The following is a 19,417-nucleotide window of genomic DNA, read 5'->3' on the forward strand; positions in this document are numbered from 1 at the left end:
GCTCTCATAAACGCATCTTTTCCGGTCTTCTTAGCCTCTTGATAAAAAGGAAAAAGATTTTTCCTCCTAATCCTCGATCTCCAGTGCAGATCATCAAAAAACTTTACCTTAGAACATCCTTCCCTTTTCTGAATATTATGAACATTCCGGTAGATAAATTTTTTATCGGAGACAGTATCAAGTTTTGCCACCACCAAATTATTTTTTGAAATTATTTTAAGATCTTTCACCAGAATTGAATCACCACTAGGTCTTTTAATAGAGGACAAAATGTCGGAAACCAAAGACACAACTTCAGACGAGTTTCCATCTAATCCAGCAATAACCATATTACTTCTCTGCTGTTCATTTATCAATGAATCTAAGAGATATAAAAAATAGGAGGTCGAAGCAGTATATGAGGTATTTAAGTTAGAAATTTCCTCTACCTTTTTTTCTACATTAAGGAGACGTTGTTCAAAATCTTTATGCAAATTTGCCAGCCATTCAAATTTAGTAGATAAATCTTCAAGTTTAGTCAAGATGGTATCAAATTTTTCCTCTAAAAAATAAAATAAATTTTGGGGTACATTTGGAGAAGGAGTCAAAGGAGGGAAAAAAGATTCCAGTCGCTGAGATTTCAGAGTCGGTTCACTAGGAGATCTTTGACCTTTTCCAACAGCAGAAATGGACGACTTTGAAAGAGGGGAGGAAGGTGGAGTGCGAGACATCGGTCCAGAGTTAGACTCAATACCTCCAATTATTAATAAAACACGTAATAATAAATATATATCAAAAACTTTAGTGAAACCAAAGTAAAGAATCACACTCTTTGTAGAAACAAACATATCCAAAGCGCTATACTTCGAAAAAACAGCTCTCACAAAAACTCACCAACACTGACAAATGTCACAAGCGCCCCCCCCGTATCATGAAAATGTCGTAAGGTGAATCAACTTTTCCCATACGATTACATGTAAAACCAAATAATTCGTTCCAACGCGAAAAACATACTCAAATTAAAGCCAAGTAATACATTTAAAAAAATAACTGTAGTAAGGAAAACAAATGAAAAATGCGAACTAATGTAACGTCGTATGGTGAGTTTTTGTTCATATCGTGAAGCAAAAATATGTTCAAATTTCATGTCGTATCCTGAAAATTTCGTATGCTGGGGCGTTCGTATCCTGAGGTACCACTGTAGTCATAGTTTTTGATTCAATTTCATAATTTTAGAATAAAAACTGGTATCCATGAAATGCCATGTGATGTAACTCGTTTGGTTTTTTTCATGTGCCTTCTGAAGAGGGGTGTATAATCTCACTTAAGCCAGCATGCTGATTTAAGTGGAAATATTAGTGGATCCATATGGAAATATCTGATTTCATGGTTTCCCAGATAAACTGACATGCTAGACAATCCACAAAAATATAGGATAAATATATTATTAATAATCTAATATTCACTCATTAAATCCATAATATTTCTGAAAATTCTTTTTTTGATTATACAGTAGAGCATCAATTATCCAAAACAATTTGGGACTGGGGTTGTTTGGATAATAGATTTTCGGATAACTGATCATGTATGAAAAAATATATTAACCTATCCCATGTTGAAGTTTTTCTCCATTGTGGATCACTTCGAGTTGAATTTTTATCAATGTTAAGCCTAATGAAAATTTTAAAAAAATAATAATTGTGGCTATTGTATCATTAAAAATTATTTCTTTATTTTGCACAAACAAAATAAATATATTAAAAATATAAAAACAAAAAAACCAATTTATTTCAGAAGTTAATCTAGTATCAAAAACATTCTGATTCAGCATGACACACATCTCAACAACACAGTCAGAAAAACACCACACAAAAGAAGCAAAACTCTTTCTTTTTCTTGGGTATACCTGGAGATGTCAGCTGCTTGGGCTATATTCTCCAATGAGCTGAAACAAAACACAATGGGGAAAAAAGCCTCATTCAAATACAGTGGAACCCCGGTTAACGAACTTAATCTGTTCCACGACTCCATTCGGTAACTGAATTGTTCGTTAACCGAAGCAATTTTTCCCATAGAAATTAATGCAAATGCAATTAATCCGTTCTAGTCTCCGAAATTTTTGTCATTTTATTTGTAATACACAGTAATTTTGTTTGATGAAAATGTAGGAAAACGTAGTATCTATCATTACAGCAACAAACATGTAAACTTTGTTTAATAAAATAGCACTGTTTAATAAAATTGCACTGTAATAAACTACAACATACCTTCGTTTGTTGTAGTTGGTGGCAGAAAAGTGAAGATATACGAACCTTAATGCTTAGAAGGGGAATCCCCTCCAAAAAGATAACGGGTAGCACTTCATTGGAAGATTCTTCAAGTCGAAGTCTCTTTTGGTAAAAAAAAACCCACCAGTGGCTAAGTGGTCTTCGTACCTTGAACACGGGGAGTTCGTTCGTGGGTTCGCACCACGCTCAGAGGAGCTGGCAACGTGGAGTTTTCCATGATTTCTCCACGTCTATAACACCTAAATAGGGGCCAGTTTCCCTTAAAAATACCTCCCAGAAGGCATTCCCTCTAGTCAGATCACCCAAGTGTTTCGTTGCCATAACTTAACAAAGAAACAAACTCTTTCCGTAAGGAGTTGATCTAAAGTTGATTGTCTTACTCTTTTAATCAAAATTTTTCTCAAATGCGATAACGCATTGTAGTTTATATTGCGTTGTCGTTTTCTATTGCCACTATGACTTTTTTCTTTCTTGGATGCCATATTGATTAAATATATAAATCACAAAACTGAAAAAAGCAGTATAGCACAAACACTTGGAAAAACAATGCTTAACTCGCGCATGCCTAACACCAACTAAAATTTGACACAAAATACCATTACGTTCGTTATCCGAGACAACATTTTTGCAAAATAAAAGTTCGTTAACCGATTTGGTCGTTAACCAGGACGTTCGTTAACCAGGGTTCCACTGTACTGGTGCATCCTTAAGTACCTTCTCAACATGTGTCATGCTGAATCAGAATATTTTTGATACTAAATTAACTTCCAAAATATAACTGTTTTTTTTTTGTTTTTATATTTTTCAATATNAAGCTTTTCTGGATTATATTAAGCAAACTAAAATCAGTTATTACAATCCAAAAATATTTTTTTAATCTAGCAGAACAAAAATCTTCAGATTCTAATTTCAGAACACAAACTATATGGAATATTACTATCTGGAATGTCAAGTAGCATTTGGTGATTTATGTAGTTGCCTGCTATGGTATGTTTGTAAATCACAATGATTTCTATCTATCTGCTATTAATAGAATCCTCAATGGGACATCTTAGAACACAATGGTGTCCTCTTGCATTGCAAATGCAGAGGACACCATATCCAGACTCTGTACATATCCAGACACGCCCAAGACATAGCCAAATATTGCAGCACCACAGCACTAGCAAAAATTTGAATTTGTCAACTGGATTGCCTTCAGTTAATTGATATTTCAGTTGATCGTTACTCAGATAATCGATGCTCTACTGTATTATGACATACAACAGAATCAATTTGCTAAAATTAGTTCCATTATTTCCTGTTAATGTATGATGGGAAAATGTTAACGATACTAATTAACAGAAATATCATACTTTTGATCAGTCTTGTGTGCCTAATCACAAAAATTTAGTATACATCTACTCTATAAACTTGCATATATAGGAATTAAACTATCACAAAGATTGTCATTGTCATGATAATTATGGCATTTCAATATACATCAATCCAAACTCTGTTGATAACCAAGTTTTAATTTTTTTAAAATTCAATTTTTGCAATCATTATCTGTTTATTTCAATATGCTCAAGTCATATGTACAAACCAGATTACATGAAACCACAAATATTCTATTTTCTTTTTTAGATTGCAAATTATAATTTACTTCCATTGCTAATGGAAATTATAAATATAATTTTAGTGAATAATTAAATGTAGCAAAATTTTTAAAATAGTCATAAATATTTAAATGAAACCTATTGACAATTAATTAAGAACCAGAATACCTGTTCCGTCTTCTTTCCGTTTTCTTTTCCTATGCTGTGTATTTTTTTCTGGAGTCTGGAAAAATTACCAAACTTTTTAAAAATATTTTATTTGTATAATTATTTTTACATTATAAATAAGATTTGACTATATTAAAATAATTTAGTACTTTTAACTTTAAGTGTCCTCTAATTGTTACTTAAAAAATCATGTATTTGTCTAAATTTTAGTCATATTTTTTTTTTCATCTATTAATTTCCATTTATAATTTCAGACAAATCATCTTTTACAATTGAAATAATGATATTATGAATGTTAAATTTCTCAAGTTATTCATTAGGCAGCTATTTTCTAAATAATCTCCTAATGCAAATTAACAATATTAAAAATTTTTTTGTTGCTCAAACACTATTAAATGTGACAAATTTAAACACTTGTCACATTTAATAGTGTTTGAGCAACAAAACAATTACAAAACATGGTTTCAAATTATAAAGAATATTAAAAATATCAATAAATTTAAATATATATGTATAATAGCACCATAATTTAGTGTTGATATCTCACAGTGGAGTATGATCCTCAGTGATGTAAACCTTGCAGAAAATTACTATAGTCACCATCTGCTGTCTTGAAACCAAAAACTTTTTGTGCATGTGCTGAACCTGAGTTTATTTAAGTTGATTCAATGATACATTCCATTTATTACAAGCTTACTTTATGTTTTTGAAAATATTTTAACTGAGATTCATTAGTATCACTGATTATTTCATCAATTCTAGCATTTTTTGGAGTATTCACATTGTTATTAATGAGAGTTGCCTTCATTGTCTGCTCCCAAAACAATGCCATATCCCTTGGCTATAACCACAAAAATGCTATTTTTTTGATTTGAAGAATTGTGACAATTGAGAAATATACTTAAAATAATCACTGTAAATATGAACTTTTTATGTGCCAATAATAATAAGAATACATTAAAATAGTGACATATGGAATTTTGTGCAAGCACAAAACATTTTTTGTTTCAAGACAGCTACAATAACTACAAAATAAAGATGAAACCGTCACATAATAGACAACATTGTATATCCAATACTTCTGGAGTAACTGTTAAAAGCATGACACTCATGAGTATGAAGTTTAGAAGGTATACATAAAATCTTAAAGTGATGTTTTTGTGTTTCACTTCAGTTATGAAATTATTTTAGGTGTAATTATGAAATAATTGAAAAAACAATACTGAAAAACCAACCTTCCTAAACTTCATGTGTGCCAAAAAGTACCAAATAAAGAAAATTTTGTCCCATTATTTATTTCTGTTTGATTTATCCAATAAAATAAACTTTCTCAATTGTTTCTATCTAGTCAAAGTAAGGAACCGTTACCTCCAATAAACTGTACAACAATACTCACATAAGCTTATGCTACTACCATAATTGCTTTATGGTTTATAGCTAGAAAAATCTATAAAAAAAAAAATGAAAAGAAAACAGTCACCTACACAGTCTGACCCCCCTACAGTGAATTGATACTAAATATTGCACATTCCCCTCATTAGAGGTTACTGATTTATAAATACCTGGCTCAACAATCAGATAGTCAAGTGGTCAAAGAGACAGCCTGCTGCTCCGAAGAGTGAATTCAGACAGGTAAAAAACCCTCATAAATTTTTTAAGTGTAGTCTGCTTGATATGCCAGGCCCATCCCTTAACATCCATTTGTTCCATTCTGGGCTTGCTAAAAAACATCCTCTTAATGATCACAAGGCAGAAAAAGTTTAAAATTTAAAATACCTGGCTTTATGGATATAAAAAATCCACTTCTATGGAAAAACAGGATGTTGTGACACATTCTCAGAATAATACCAGCTCAAACATCACCAGACTAACAAGGCCTGCATTTACAGGGTTAGGCAGGAACTCATATTCAAAAATTCTGCCACAATTTCCTTTAGCCAACAATGGTAAATGCAGCACTGGCTAAAGTATAACTACTGCATTACAAATATTCACTCCTTCACTCACATCCAATGGACAACACACAGCAACTCAACCAAAGTGTTTTATTGACAATCCAACCATTGTCCACCAAAGCCTAAAATTCATACCAACAGATAAAGAGGATTAAAGACATGAACAAATTTATCATCCATATTTACAATTCATCATGCAAACTTATACTTCAGCCATACATACTAATACATCAACCATACTTTATCATAAAACTGAAAACAGACATGACAGCATATAGACAGACACTATGACAAATTTACACAAAAATATCCACAACTCACTATTACAGAGCAGATGATTGTTGATCAGAAAAAAAACTCTCTCTCTTTTGTATGAGCTTTTGACATTTTCCCAGTTTTGTTTACACTTTACATTGAATACAATAATTACAAATAACACTACAGACACAAAATTAGAATTCACACAGATCGAGAACACTCAAAATACACACATCAAAATAACTAGAAAAAATCTTACACGTGATTTAAATACACATCACTAAAATACAAACAATTATAATCAAAATTTTAATACATAATTAGTTTATACTAGTGCATTGACTTTAGCTACATAATAGTCTTTCAGTACAAACATAAACACAATAAAGACAGACAAATCACAAGCCTGCCTACTATAAAGACAGAAACACAAATAAAATTACAATTAGGCAGGTTGACATAATACACTAAACAAAATACTAAACTTAATGACAGAGATTAGGCAAGTATTCAAGAAAACGGAAACATATAGCACAAATAACACAACATGTATGTACAGGAATATATTAACACACTCAAACAAAAACTAGCAACCAAGTTGCAAAGACTAAAATGATATAAACCTATAGCTACAAAAACAATAAAATAAATTATTCACAAACAACAAGTCACTTTTCTACAGACAACTACATACCAAACTCCCTACACAATCAGCATAATGGCATGCAAAGAAAATACAACTCAGAAACTATTGGTCTGCATTTTGGTTCTACCCAATTCACAGAGAACTGGGTAGAATTTGGAAAACTACAATTGGAAAACTAGATCAAAGAGAAAGAACAAAACATGCATGAGACTTCAATCATGCCCTGTGTTAAAATAAACATACACAAATCAAACATGCAGTACAAGGAACACATAGTTAAAAGGTACCTGGTGCAAAAAATATTCACAACTTCTTGTACAAAAAATTTACATCCCTGCATGAAGAATTAGTCAAACATTCTACATACACAATCAACAATCCACAAAGCATATCAAAATTTCTTACACACACCATATATGAAATCCAAAAGTGACATCAAAGACATTACATAATACAGACCAATCCCATGCCTCCTAACAAACTAAAAAATATTCACTTCATGCATCACAAACAAAATATATCATTAAAGCTAGGACATTACCCTGAATGCCTACTTTTTCTATTTGGTTCAATTTTTTATCAAAATATAAATCAGAGGACACTGAGTAATATATCAAAAAAGTAATAATAAACAACTACAAACCTTTACGGTGCGATATTGAATAAAATCAAGATAAAAAGTTCCCACAAACGTTTTCAAACCTAATTACGGTTCTTCATCAGGTGAAAAAATCATTCGATGGAATGCAAAGTTTAAAAGAGATTCGTTCATCAAAATCCAAGAATTCCGCATCTGTCGTCATCAATGGGCATGCATATTCTCTTACATCAGAATACACATGCCCATTGATGACGACAGATGCGGAATTCTTGGATTTCGATGAACGAATCTCTTTCAAACTTTGCATTCCATCGAATGATTTTTTCACCTGATGAAGAACCGTAATTAGGTTTGAAAACGTTTGTGGAACTTTTTATCTTGATTTTATTCAATATCGCACCATAAAGATTTGTAGTTGTTTATTTTTGCTATAACACAGTGTTGTTGAGAAGTTTCAAAAAAGTAATAGTGCCTTAAAATGCCTATTCCATTAATAAGTACCTGAAGTTTACCTATTTTATAATATTCTCTGAAAATCACTTATTTTCTCTTTTCATATTAATATTAAACATTAACTACAGTGCGATTATCTTTACAGTGGAGTAAAAGTTTTTCTTGAATGCTTTCAATCTTCTTAAATTGACCTGCTGCAGAAAATTTACAATTCAAAAATGAAGGAAAATCTTAATTTGAATACTAATGATTTTGTTTAAGGTGTAGTAAAAGTTTATTTCTCAAATGTTTTTGATTAAGTTCTAAACGATTTCACAGTACTCACTTTCCGCATTCAATGGTTTGATTTGGAAGAATGTGTGTTCTTCAACATAAAATCATCATGTTTTTTAAAATCAAACAACAAAAATTAAAGAGTATCATTAAATTAAATATAAATTCCATTATGACAGCAAATGCCTGGGAAACAATCATTAACTATTGACATAGAATGAAAAAAAATAAAACAAGTATATAAAACTATTAAACACTGGCAGTTCCTGAATTTGTGCTTGACCACAGGCAGGCTGCATGACTTTTTCTGGATTTTCTTCATGTCTTTAACTTCTAAATGGGGACCAGGAAGCCTGAAATCCCTGGGGATCCTTGAAATCCAGGATCCATAGGGACAATTTCCTGAAAGCCCTGCCAGGAGGCACCCCACTTGGAAGATCATCCAGGTGTTGCATTGTCTTATTCTATTACCGTATTTCCCCGAAAATAAGACAGTGTCTTATATTAAGTTTTGCTCTGAAAAATGCGCTAGGTCTTATTTTCAGGGAATGCCTTATTTTTTCCAGGAAGAAGAATTCACATTTATTATTGAACAAAAAAAATTCCCAAGTCGAACTTAGACGAGAGTAATGTATATCTGGTGTGTGAAACTGTTGCCTTTTTATAGCATCAACATCGGATTCGATGACCAATTAGTGCTTAATGAACCGTAGCACTATGCAAATGTCATGTGGCGTGATTCCCGGCCGACCAATTAGCCATCACCAGCCATAACGTTATGCAAATCTGTGATTCCCAAGCCATAGTCTTATGTAAATCATGCCGTGTGGTGTAATTGTCTGCTGACCAATCAGTGGCTATACTTTCAAAAAGCCAACGGCCACTTTCAACCATCTGTCGATGACCGTTACGACTAAAAAAAACTTCGCTAGGTCTTACTTTCAGGGGGAGGTCTTATATTTCCCAATTCAGCAAAATCTGTGCTAGGTCTTATTTTCTGCGGATGTCTTATTTTCGGGGAAACACGGTAATGTCATCTGAAAAAATAAAAGTGAAAGCACAGAAATTGAGGAGAACCACAAAAACTTTATATTCATGATTAACCCATTCTCAAAGAGTTCATCCCAATAATTCCTTGCCCAGTTTCCATTCATAATAATTTTCCAAATACAGTAATTTATTTTTTGTATTCAATATTTTGTTCTGTATATGTGTGAACAATCTGCATGAACACAACTAGTATCATTAATCCACAATCGCTTGTAGTAGTGACTATTTTCTGAAACTACTACTTTTTCATTTCATTTTTCACTAAATTGATTTATTTAGCTATGCTTCCATTATATCCTGATGTAACTGTAAAATTTCAGTCAAAAAACTTTTTCCACTTATCAAATGACCTTCTTTGAAATATCACTTACATATATGACCACTTACAGTTGTTTTATTCTCACAGTCACTTGTATAACAGTGATTTTCTGCTCTGATGTCATTTTTGATGACTTTATGTCATCAAAAATGACATCAAAGCAGAAAATAGATTTCTGATGTCATTTTTCATTTTCATATTTCAGAAATCTATTATGTCACCAAAAATGACATAATAGAAGTATTATAGAATTGGCACAAAAGGTAGTCATGACATCACAGATGTCTGTTGGCTATGTATAATATAATGACTTAGCAGTCTGCAACTCACAACAACCACGAATGCTGCTTGTTTACATAAGAGAGCCTGGGAGCTATGATCTTCAAGAATTTAGATGTTTTGTAGATTTATTTTATGTGCAAAAAAATACAGAAAAATTATTTTCTAGTGCTTCTAAGCAACACCACTCTGAGCAACATTCTATTCCATCATTTATTTCCAGCTGAACTTGTTTCACATTAGCCCATGCTACTGCAAAGTTTGAAGGGCTCCCTGTGGAAGCCCAGTCAAAGACAGTATTCTGTAAACAAAACAATGCATAACATTGAAATTTGGCATATACAGAGAAGACACATTACAGCAATTTTCAGAATCATCAAATTCTAGGAATGGCAATTATGTGCACTGTAATCAGGCATGAAAAAAATCAGTAGAAAATCACTGCCTATGCTTGTGCTCCTGCAAAATAAAAGTAAAGTGGTGCCTCGTATAACATACGCCTCAAATAACAGACACTGTGAACAATGGATTTCTGTTTGGCCGTTATGTGACTCGAGCAACGGACTGGCTGCGAACAACGGACTTTCTTCAAACAAGTGCAAATGATATTTCCACTCTTTTGCTGTTGCCAATGACAATCTGCTATTTTTATAATATATTAGTATTATTAGAATATATTATTAGTATATCTGAAGTACAAAGCTCCTGTTGGGATTCAGCTTGCTCCCTTGTTTATTATATACATCACCTCAGTGCAGGGTATTTACATTTATTCAAGTGTTGTACAAATCATGGCTTCTAAAAAAAAACCATAAAGGTGATTTCAATTGAAACAAAGCAAGAGATCATCAGAAGGAGTGAAAGTTGACAAAAACTTCCTTTTCAAATGGGGAGAGGTTTAGGAGTTTACCAACACTTGCTATCCAAATACAGCTCAGGCCAACAGGATCAATGATCTCTACAATGACACCCTTGCCCGTCATTTCCGACAGGTGTTGAAGAAGAAAGAGAAACAGACCACCTTGGACATGTTTTTCAAGAAGCCAGCTGCCAAAAGACAAAGAATGGAACAAGAGGAGTTGACCCTGCAAGCTCCGGTAGCTTCTCCTGAATCTGACTCCGATTAAAAAAACAATAAAAAGAGACCTGCTGCAATGTGTAAAAAGTCTGTATCTGTACGAATGTGTGAAGAAAGTGTTCCTCCACCTCCTCCTCACAACATCTGACTACCAGGCATAATTGGTGACTGCTCCATTTTCATTTTTTTTTTATGGTATAGTAATTATTTTTTGCTGTGGAATGAATTATATGTTTTAACATGTATTTCTATGGAAAAATATGTTTCTTATAATGGACTTTTCATTTAACGGACGTGCACCTGGAACGGATTAAGTACGTTATACGAAGCACCACTGCATATGTGATTACAGGCTAATAACTATATTCTTTTAACTCATAAGCTAAGAATTTCTGGAAAATTCCAAATATTCCTAGATTTTTATATGAAAATTAAAATTCTTTTCTTTTTCTGATAAATTTCATTTTCCCTTTCTTTCCAACTGAGAGGAACTTTATTAAAGTTCATCAAGGTGTGGACATACATTATTCATGCCTAGACTAACTGAAAACACAATAGGTATGACTAAACAACAGATCTTTTCACTTTAATTAAAAAAAATCATGTATGATACTACTACATAAAAATAACATCATCTTATTTTATTTATTTTTTAACTCTTCTTGTCTTATGTACTGTACATTTACAAGGTTTCTTAATGAGAAATTATAAATTCTGTCAGACTGTGGAGGAGTGGTCACCAAATAGTATGAAATGGGGATCAAGTTTGAGTGAGACCACCTCAAAAATTTTTTAGAATCCAATATAGACATAAATTTGGATTCTTCAAAAAGGCACACATGCACTTCAACCATTTGGCCATGTTTATTTAATCAATACACTTCTATATCAGAGATATATATATCAAAATACAAATTTCCCAAACTATATCTTACTTTTTACCAAGTAATTTTCAGCACAAAGGTAAATAACCATACCTCAGGTTCTTTATCACTAGGTCCAGAACCATAACTAGCTGTACTTAAATTAGAATCTTGATTATGGTTGACATTAATTCCACTATTAGCATTACTTAAACCAAGTCCTGAAGTAAGATTTAGGGTGGATGCAACAGCAATTGAATTCTGTAACATTGCTGTCTGTAACAACTGTTGCTGTTGCTGTTGAAGATGTTGTTCTTGAACACTATTAGGAATTCCTTGCAGAGGTTGCTGAAAAAGAAAAAAGTTTAACATAAGTATTAGAATATAATTGATAAGTTTATAAATTATATAAAAAAATTATTATTTTAAATTCATTATTTTATCTCAAATCCATTTTGTTGCGATTTATTTAATGGGAAAGCACCTATTTCTAGCCAAATTTTGTTAATAATCCTGAATTCATTAAAATTTAGTACATAAAAAAATCTAGTAATTTGAATGATAACTTGTTACAAGATACTGCATATTCAATTAAGTAGTCCTAAGTTGAAAAGCATTTGACAACCCATTAAACTTTTGATGCCATCCACACTGCTGGCTGGATTAAGGTCATTGGGGCCCTGGGCTATTGAAGTCCTTTCTACCTATCCCTTGGCATCAATGGCTGTTTGCCTGCCTTACCAACTGCAGTTAAATAAAAATAACCAGGTCCTAATGAAAAAAAACTAAATTAGCAATACTGGTCATAGCTTGCAGGTTTATTCTAGTAATTCTAGCATTGCCACTGAGTGAACAAGTCAATAGTAGTTGTAGTACTAGAATAAGTTTGCTAGGTTCAAAGAGGTTGCTCCTTGAATTTGCTATAAAAATGCAACAAGACCGTCAATATTAGTGTATGTAACCATCAAGAACTATAATTCTATAAATTGTAAAAATTACTACTACTACTACTACTACTACTACTTTTATTATTTTTATCTAGAGAAACATTTTAAAATTACTAATCTATTTTTTAATATGTATTTCTAGACTTAATTTTCATTTTTAAGTTACTTCATATTTATGTAAAGTATCATTTTATATCAACTGCAATTAAAAAAAATTAAATAAAGTTTGAAGTAGGGCTTGGGTTCCATTAAGTGGTAATGGTCATGGGCTGAAGCCACTTTAGTCCTTCTTAATCCAACAATATGCCTCCAAGTCAAGGCCCACTTCTGTAGTCAACATATCCATGCTTTCACTTATTGTTTGATTAATTAATTAATTTCTTCTTTTCTAAATTATCTAAAGATTGAAAATATGTAGCTCATGCAGAATATCACTATTCTTTAGTCAACTTTACAAATAAAATAAAAAAAATTATTAATTTTATAAATTAGATAAATTAGTTTAAAAATAAAACCACCCAAGTTGTGCAAAAATTTTTTTCTATCAATGAAATATTAAAATTTATTATATTGTAATATAATTTGATTAGGAAGGATTTAAAATTTTTACTAATAAAATGCATTATTATATATAGTAAATCCCTACTAATTTGGATTTTGCATAACTTTTTTCAAAACAGCAATTTAAAATTTCTTAAAAATAAAAACATAATTAATAAGTGCTTTAGATATCCAGAAGCCTTTGTGATACTGTGCATTATATTACTGAAGCTGTAAGTTATTAAACACTGTAAAGTACATGTAATAAAATTTTTTTGAACTCACTTCCTGTAATAATAAATTCTGGGGCATAATCTCAACTCAGTAAAACTTTTGTAGAGAGCTGATTATAAATTAGTACATATGTAAAAACCCCTCTGGACAATAATCCTCCTATTGTTATCCAGACAGTTATGGTCCTAGAACCAAATTACTGTACAGTAGACCCCCCTATAAAACCGGTTCCTATAATTACGATTCCTATGAAACTGCGAAAAAATTGCGACGGTATCCATAAAAAAAGGTAAAAAAAACTCCTATAATTACGTGAAACGTCATCAGGCAGCCGAACTATTTTCCACCGTCAAGTGCCACGCTACAGAGAGTTTGCTATCGTCTGTACAGTATTATATATAAATTAGGTACTGTACATATAATTATATATTAATTATATATAAATTAGGTACTGTATATATAATTATATATTAACTGAATTTATTGTAACTTTATTATAATTATATATATTTTTTCTGCCGCAGAGCACCACGCTACGGAGATTTTACGCTAACTATCGTCTGTACAGTATGTAAATTAGGTACCGTAAGTCTAATACAGTACTGTAATTTTATACATTTCTTGTGAAAGAAACATTTCTTATTCAACGATGATTAAAATTATTTATATTAATGATGTCTCCAAAGTTCAACGACGTTTTCGCAGAAAAATAAGTTATTAGAAATCGGCCGCTGTTTGCTGAGCTGTTCCGCGACGAAAACAAGCTTTAGCAATGGCGATGTCGAATGGTGCACACTCGGTAAGTAATCCTACAATTTTTTGTTTATAGCGTAGTTTATACGAATTATTTCCAAAAAATATATACGTATTTTGGAAATGTTGAGTCGGATTAGTCTAAAATCAATTAATTTTATGGAAGAAAACCTTTCAATCAGCCGTAGTCCGTAAACTTCACACGTGTCGGGCTGTGATTGGAAGGACTCGTAAGAAATCAGATTCCTAAAGAATGGTACATATCTATAATCTTATGGGGGGTGGACTGTATATTCGGCCTCAGGCCGAATACCAAATATTCGGCCAGGAGCGTGGCCGAATAGCCGAATATTCGGCTTGATTAACACACGTTTGAAAATTGGAGCGCAAACCGCATTATGGCAAGGATCCTGCTCTCTATTGGCCAGCTATCACTACGCTTCGCCAATCGCGTTAATTCTTGGCAGTTGTAGTCGACAGACAAGAGTGTCATGGAAGTATGTGATAAATGATGATATCAAATGACCTACACTTGTAAATAACGGAAAAAGAACAGAGAAGGACCGCGAAGTGAAAATGTGAAAATAAATACGAAATTGAGTTGATAACATAATCGAACAAGTCGAGGCAGCTTATTGGCATGAAATTCGCGGCCATCAATGCTGAACAATTGTTGTCATAGGTCTCGGAAAGCTAAATGCTTGTAATGAAAGTCACTTAGTGTGCATGGGTGAAAGTCTGGGGCCGTTCAGGCTATCAAGCTGTCTCGAATCTGTGAAAGCATAACTGTGACTTATATCGACGTCCTATCTGTCTCTTTTCTCCGTTATCACCAGTCTGTCACGTAACTGTAAAATGGGAACTCTACGACGGAAAAGTGACAAATCGAAAGTATCGTGAGCGCATATTATGATGTATGCACAGGCATACATGGATTAGAGTGATAGAGGAAAGAGAAAGGGAAGAGCAAAGACGAGAACTTAAAAAGAAGGATAGGCAGGGTCAGACCCTCAGAAGTGCAATGATTCTCAAACGAATAGGTGTGTACGTGTACTGATCTTTGTAATTATAAATTGTGAATACATGTTACTAATATTATTTTCTTTTTTATTTTGTGCATGTTACAAGTTATAAATAAATATAAACAAACAACACTCACCCAACAACATTAAATCTAAATACCAAAATGATTAATTTACTGTGTTTTTGTTATTTATTACTCCTGGTTTTAGGTATTCGGCCGAATAGTGATTAAATATTCGGTATTCAACCGAATAGTGAAAAATAGGCCGAATAACGAATAGTAACCGAATATTCATTACATCACTAATTTTTATTGAAGTCTAAAAGTAACTGGAATTATTTTATTCAATTTATATTTAATTGAATAAATCATAATTTTTTTTTTCCTATTTGATAGCACATATACAGACTTACTTCTAGAATAACCAAAACGGTGCTTACTTCACTTTAATTTGTTTCACTTTTAGTTTGTTTTAGTGAAACAAATTAAAGTGAAGTAAGCACCGTTTTGGTTATTCTAGAAGTAAGTCTGTTGAAGATACGGTGTGTGTTGGAAGTAGTATTGTTTATTTAGCACATATACAATTAACTCGATTAAGAATTTTTTTTACAAACAAAGAAAGTAGTAATTTTGAGTTCTGATAGTTTACCATTAAATAAAGTATGAAAAAGATAAAATTAGTAATATACGATTTATGTTTTCAAAATTTTCTTTTTTTCATATTTTATGCCATTAATATCAGTATTTTCTGAATGTTGGCAGGAATATCATGGAAAAGCCAGATAAATCTAGAAAAATTAATAAGAAATAAGTTATGCAATAACATCAAATTCAAGGTAGAAAATGAGGCAAACACAGAAATAAATTACCTCGACATTAAAATAATCAGAAAGGCAAACAAGATTGAATTCAAGCCATACACAAAACCATGCGAGATCAGAAAAGTGTTAAACTACAATTCAAACATTCCATAGTACATAAAAGAAAACATATTCATCATGGAGTATAAAAAATCGAGAGCAGAACAAGCTCACTACAGAAGAAGAAAAAACACCTCAACGAACTGCAAATTAAATGGCTATCCAAAACGAATAATAAATAACTGGAAAAGTAAAATCAACAATAAAAGGCTGGAAAATAAACAAAACAAAGATAAAAACAGAGTAAGATACATATCCTTCCCCTACATTCGTGGCTTCTTTGAACAGGTAAACAAAAGTTTTGATAAAATAAATATAAAGCTAGCCACAATCTATAACAACTTGCAAAAAAGAATCTGGAAGGCTGAACCTGGCATAAATAAACTACCAGACAAATACAACACTACCAAAGTCGTCTATAAAATACCTTGCACATGCAAACCGCCAAAAGTATACATTGGAGAAACAAAACGAAGATTAGAAACAAGATTAAAAGAACACATTGCAGACCTGAAGTATAATAGGATCAACTCTGTTTTTTACAAACATTGCACAACCCACAACTGCAAAATAGATAAGAATGATGTTATAATAGTACACAAAGAAAAAAATTGGTACAAAAGAAAATTCAAGGAAAGCTACGAAATTACTACAGACAAAAATAATATTAACAAGAATCTAGGCATTGACATTCATAAAAACTGGCTACAATTATTAAAATAGAATGTTTATACAGTCGCAGGTGAGGCTGTATGCAGCACTCGGGGAGTGAGACATTACAAGTTACAAAGCATGCGGGGGAGGCCGTCAAGTCATGAGGGGAGGGAAGGGAAGTGGGAAGTACGGAAGGTGCCTGACAGATACTGTATACACAAGATACAACCTATCTATGTAACAGACTGAAGAGGGGCAAAAGCCCAAAACGCGTATCTGTATGAATTAAAAGTGGATGATGAAATTATTTGTCAAGTGCCGATAAATTCACCAAGTCATGACACTGAATTAGAAGAAACAAGAAATAAATTAATAAATTTATTTATTAATGTTCAATAATAAAGAAAATGTTAAAGGAAAAAGTCTTTTTGTATGCTATGTAAACATTTGGGAAATAAAGAGCATGAGTCCACCACTGATGTGTCTCTGACACTGATGGACAAGTCAAGCAGTAACTTGTCAATGTGAGTGAAAGCTAAAACATAACCAAAATCAATGTTCAATCTACCTATAAATGTCTACAAATACAAATGTTAGCATCCATACATTTCCTAATTCTTTAGAATTTATTATACAAAACAAAATTTGCAAGTAGATGTAACTGCCTAAATTAAAATTCACTATATCAAAAAAATACAATTTAAACAGAATACTTTTTACAGATTGTAAACATTAAGAATGAAATGCTAGTCTCAAAATATCTGTATCTTATAGTATTGTTTTCAAATTTTAAACAACTGTAAAATATATTTTAATATATTTCTAACTAATACAAAAATAGACTGTATTAATTGATTTATTTGTAAGAGTGAATTTGAGAAACATAATTAAAATATTGATTTTATTTGTATAAATATCTTTTAATTTTTATAACTATCAATCTATTTGAATTTTTATCATATGCTGGTTTCCCCATAACTATTCCATATACAAATTTTCAAGAATAAACTGAACAAGATTATTTCATTCCGTTACTAAGTAAATTAGTGTTTCATATATCAAATAAGAGAGCTCTTGTCACTCAATCAACATTTTGTTTGTCATTCTTATTGTCATATTTTCTATAAAATTATTTTTTTTTTTTGTATTTTATGAACAATATGCTATCCATATTATGTATGAAAGAACTCAGGCTAATATTTCTGTAATTTTGATAATCCTAATTATTTAATTTTTGTTCAAGAAAAAAAAAATTATATTCAAGCCTAAATTAATAAACTCAATGGAAGAAATTCACAAGATTTCCCCACCAATAACACTTCTTTCATGGGTGACACATTCTGATAAAAAATTATTCATCAAAAGAAAAAAAAAATATTGGACTAACCACCAGCTCCCTGCATGACTTACCAAATATGGTCATCAGAATAGCAGGGGAGGAATAACCCGAAATAAAAATAAAGGGAAAGGAAGGTCAAGAGAGAGTTTGCCTGCTCATTTTGAAGTGTGTGCTCATCCCCACTGTGCTTTACCGCTCATCTTATCAATTTCCCATTATTTTTACCAAACTTTGGCCACTCTGAACCAACTATCAAAGGCTATTTCAGAACTCATCATACCCAAGCCTTCCCTTCTTTCAGATGTCCAACCAAATATCACAAATCTAAGTATTTATTGACCTATGTATGCAACTATAAACACATTCTCTCTGATAGGTGAGCATTAAGGGTTAGATCAGGGGTGGCCAACAGTTTTTGCCTCTGGGCCGAATTGGAAAGAAAACTTTTTTCGCGGGCCGAACTAGAGGCTGCCTTAGGAAGATTTTGAGGTAATGCGAGATCTCATTGTGGTGTCACCCTGTAGAGACTAAATTGTACATAGAGATTACAGATACATTTTTCACATTATCATGCATTATGAACATTAAACATTCTATGCTGTGCTTAAGACATTTGTAATGGAGCATTAACTCTAAATGCATAGTGAGTTGTTGAACTTTTTTTTTTAGGTATTAGAATTTTTCATCGAGCTATTCGGACTTGAGTAGCTAATACTGAGAGATTAATCACAGGCTGCATAGTTAGATTCTCCTTCCATTTATATTTTTCTTTGTAAATTTATATTTATTTGAAGAATAACTATTTGTTGTTTTATGATTAAATGCATAGTGTAGTGAATTATTTCCGGCATACTGTCTCTAGACCAATGGTTCCCAATTAGTGGTATGCATACTCCTGGGGGTATGCAAAATTGCATGAAGGAGTACGCAAAGCAATCTAAAATCGGTCAATTTAAAATTTAAATGCATGAGATGAAGCAATTAAAAAATAATGAGTGGACCATCAAAAATTCGACAATTTACAACATGATGTCGAATGCACAAATTCGTTTATTTATAACTAAAAATATTCTTGAAATTTCTTTAAAAAAATGCATTTGCGACAATACCTAAATAAAATTTTTACACAAGAGACAAAAATTGCACAATTAACACAATTTGTTTTCACTAAATTAATTTTGAAAATTTTTGTTGCTGT

The 19,417-nt window shown here is 31.9% G+C and overlaps 1 protein-coding gene across 1 annotated transcript in view; it reads right to left on the reverse strand.

Moving 5' to 3' along the window:
- Nucleotides 1–3,944: 3,944 nt before the first annotated feature.
- Nucleotides 3,945–19,417, reverse strand: part of LOC111641369 — a 34,082-nt gene continuing 18,609 nt past the window's right edge. Inside the window, exons 3-4 of the mRNA XM_023387524.1 lie at nucleotides 11,923–12,156; nucleotides 3,945–4,088 (exon numbers count right to left, since the gene is read on the reverse strand). Of these exons, the coding sequence (XP_023243292.1) occupies nucleotides 4,014–4,088; nucleotides 11,923–12,156 (309 nt within the window). The 3' untranslated portion in view covers nucleotides 3,945–4,013. The remainder of the gene's footprint in view (nucleotides 4,089–11,922; nucleotides 12,157–19,417) is intronic.

The sequence above is a fragment of the Centruroides sculpturatus genome, unplaced genomic scaffold, assembly GCF_000671375.1.
Source record: "Centruroides sculpturatus isolate CEXI.00-Female unplaced genomic scaffold, Cexi_2.0 scaffold1350, whole genome shotgun sequence".
NCBI classification, from domain to species: Eukaryota; Metazoa; Arthropoda; class Arachnida; order Scorpiones; family Buthidae; genus Centruroides; species Centruroides sculpturatus.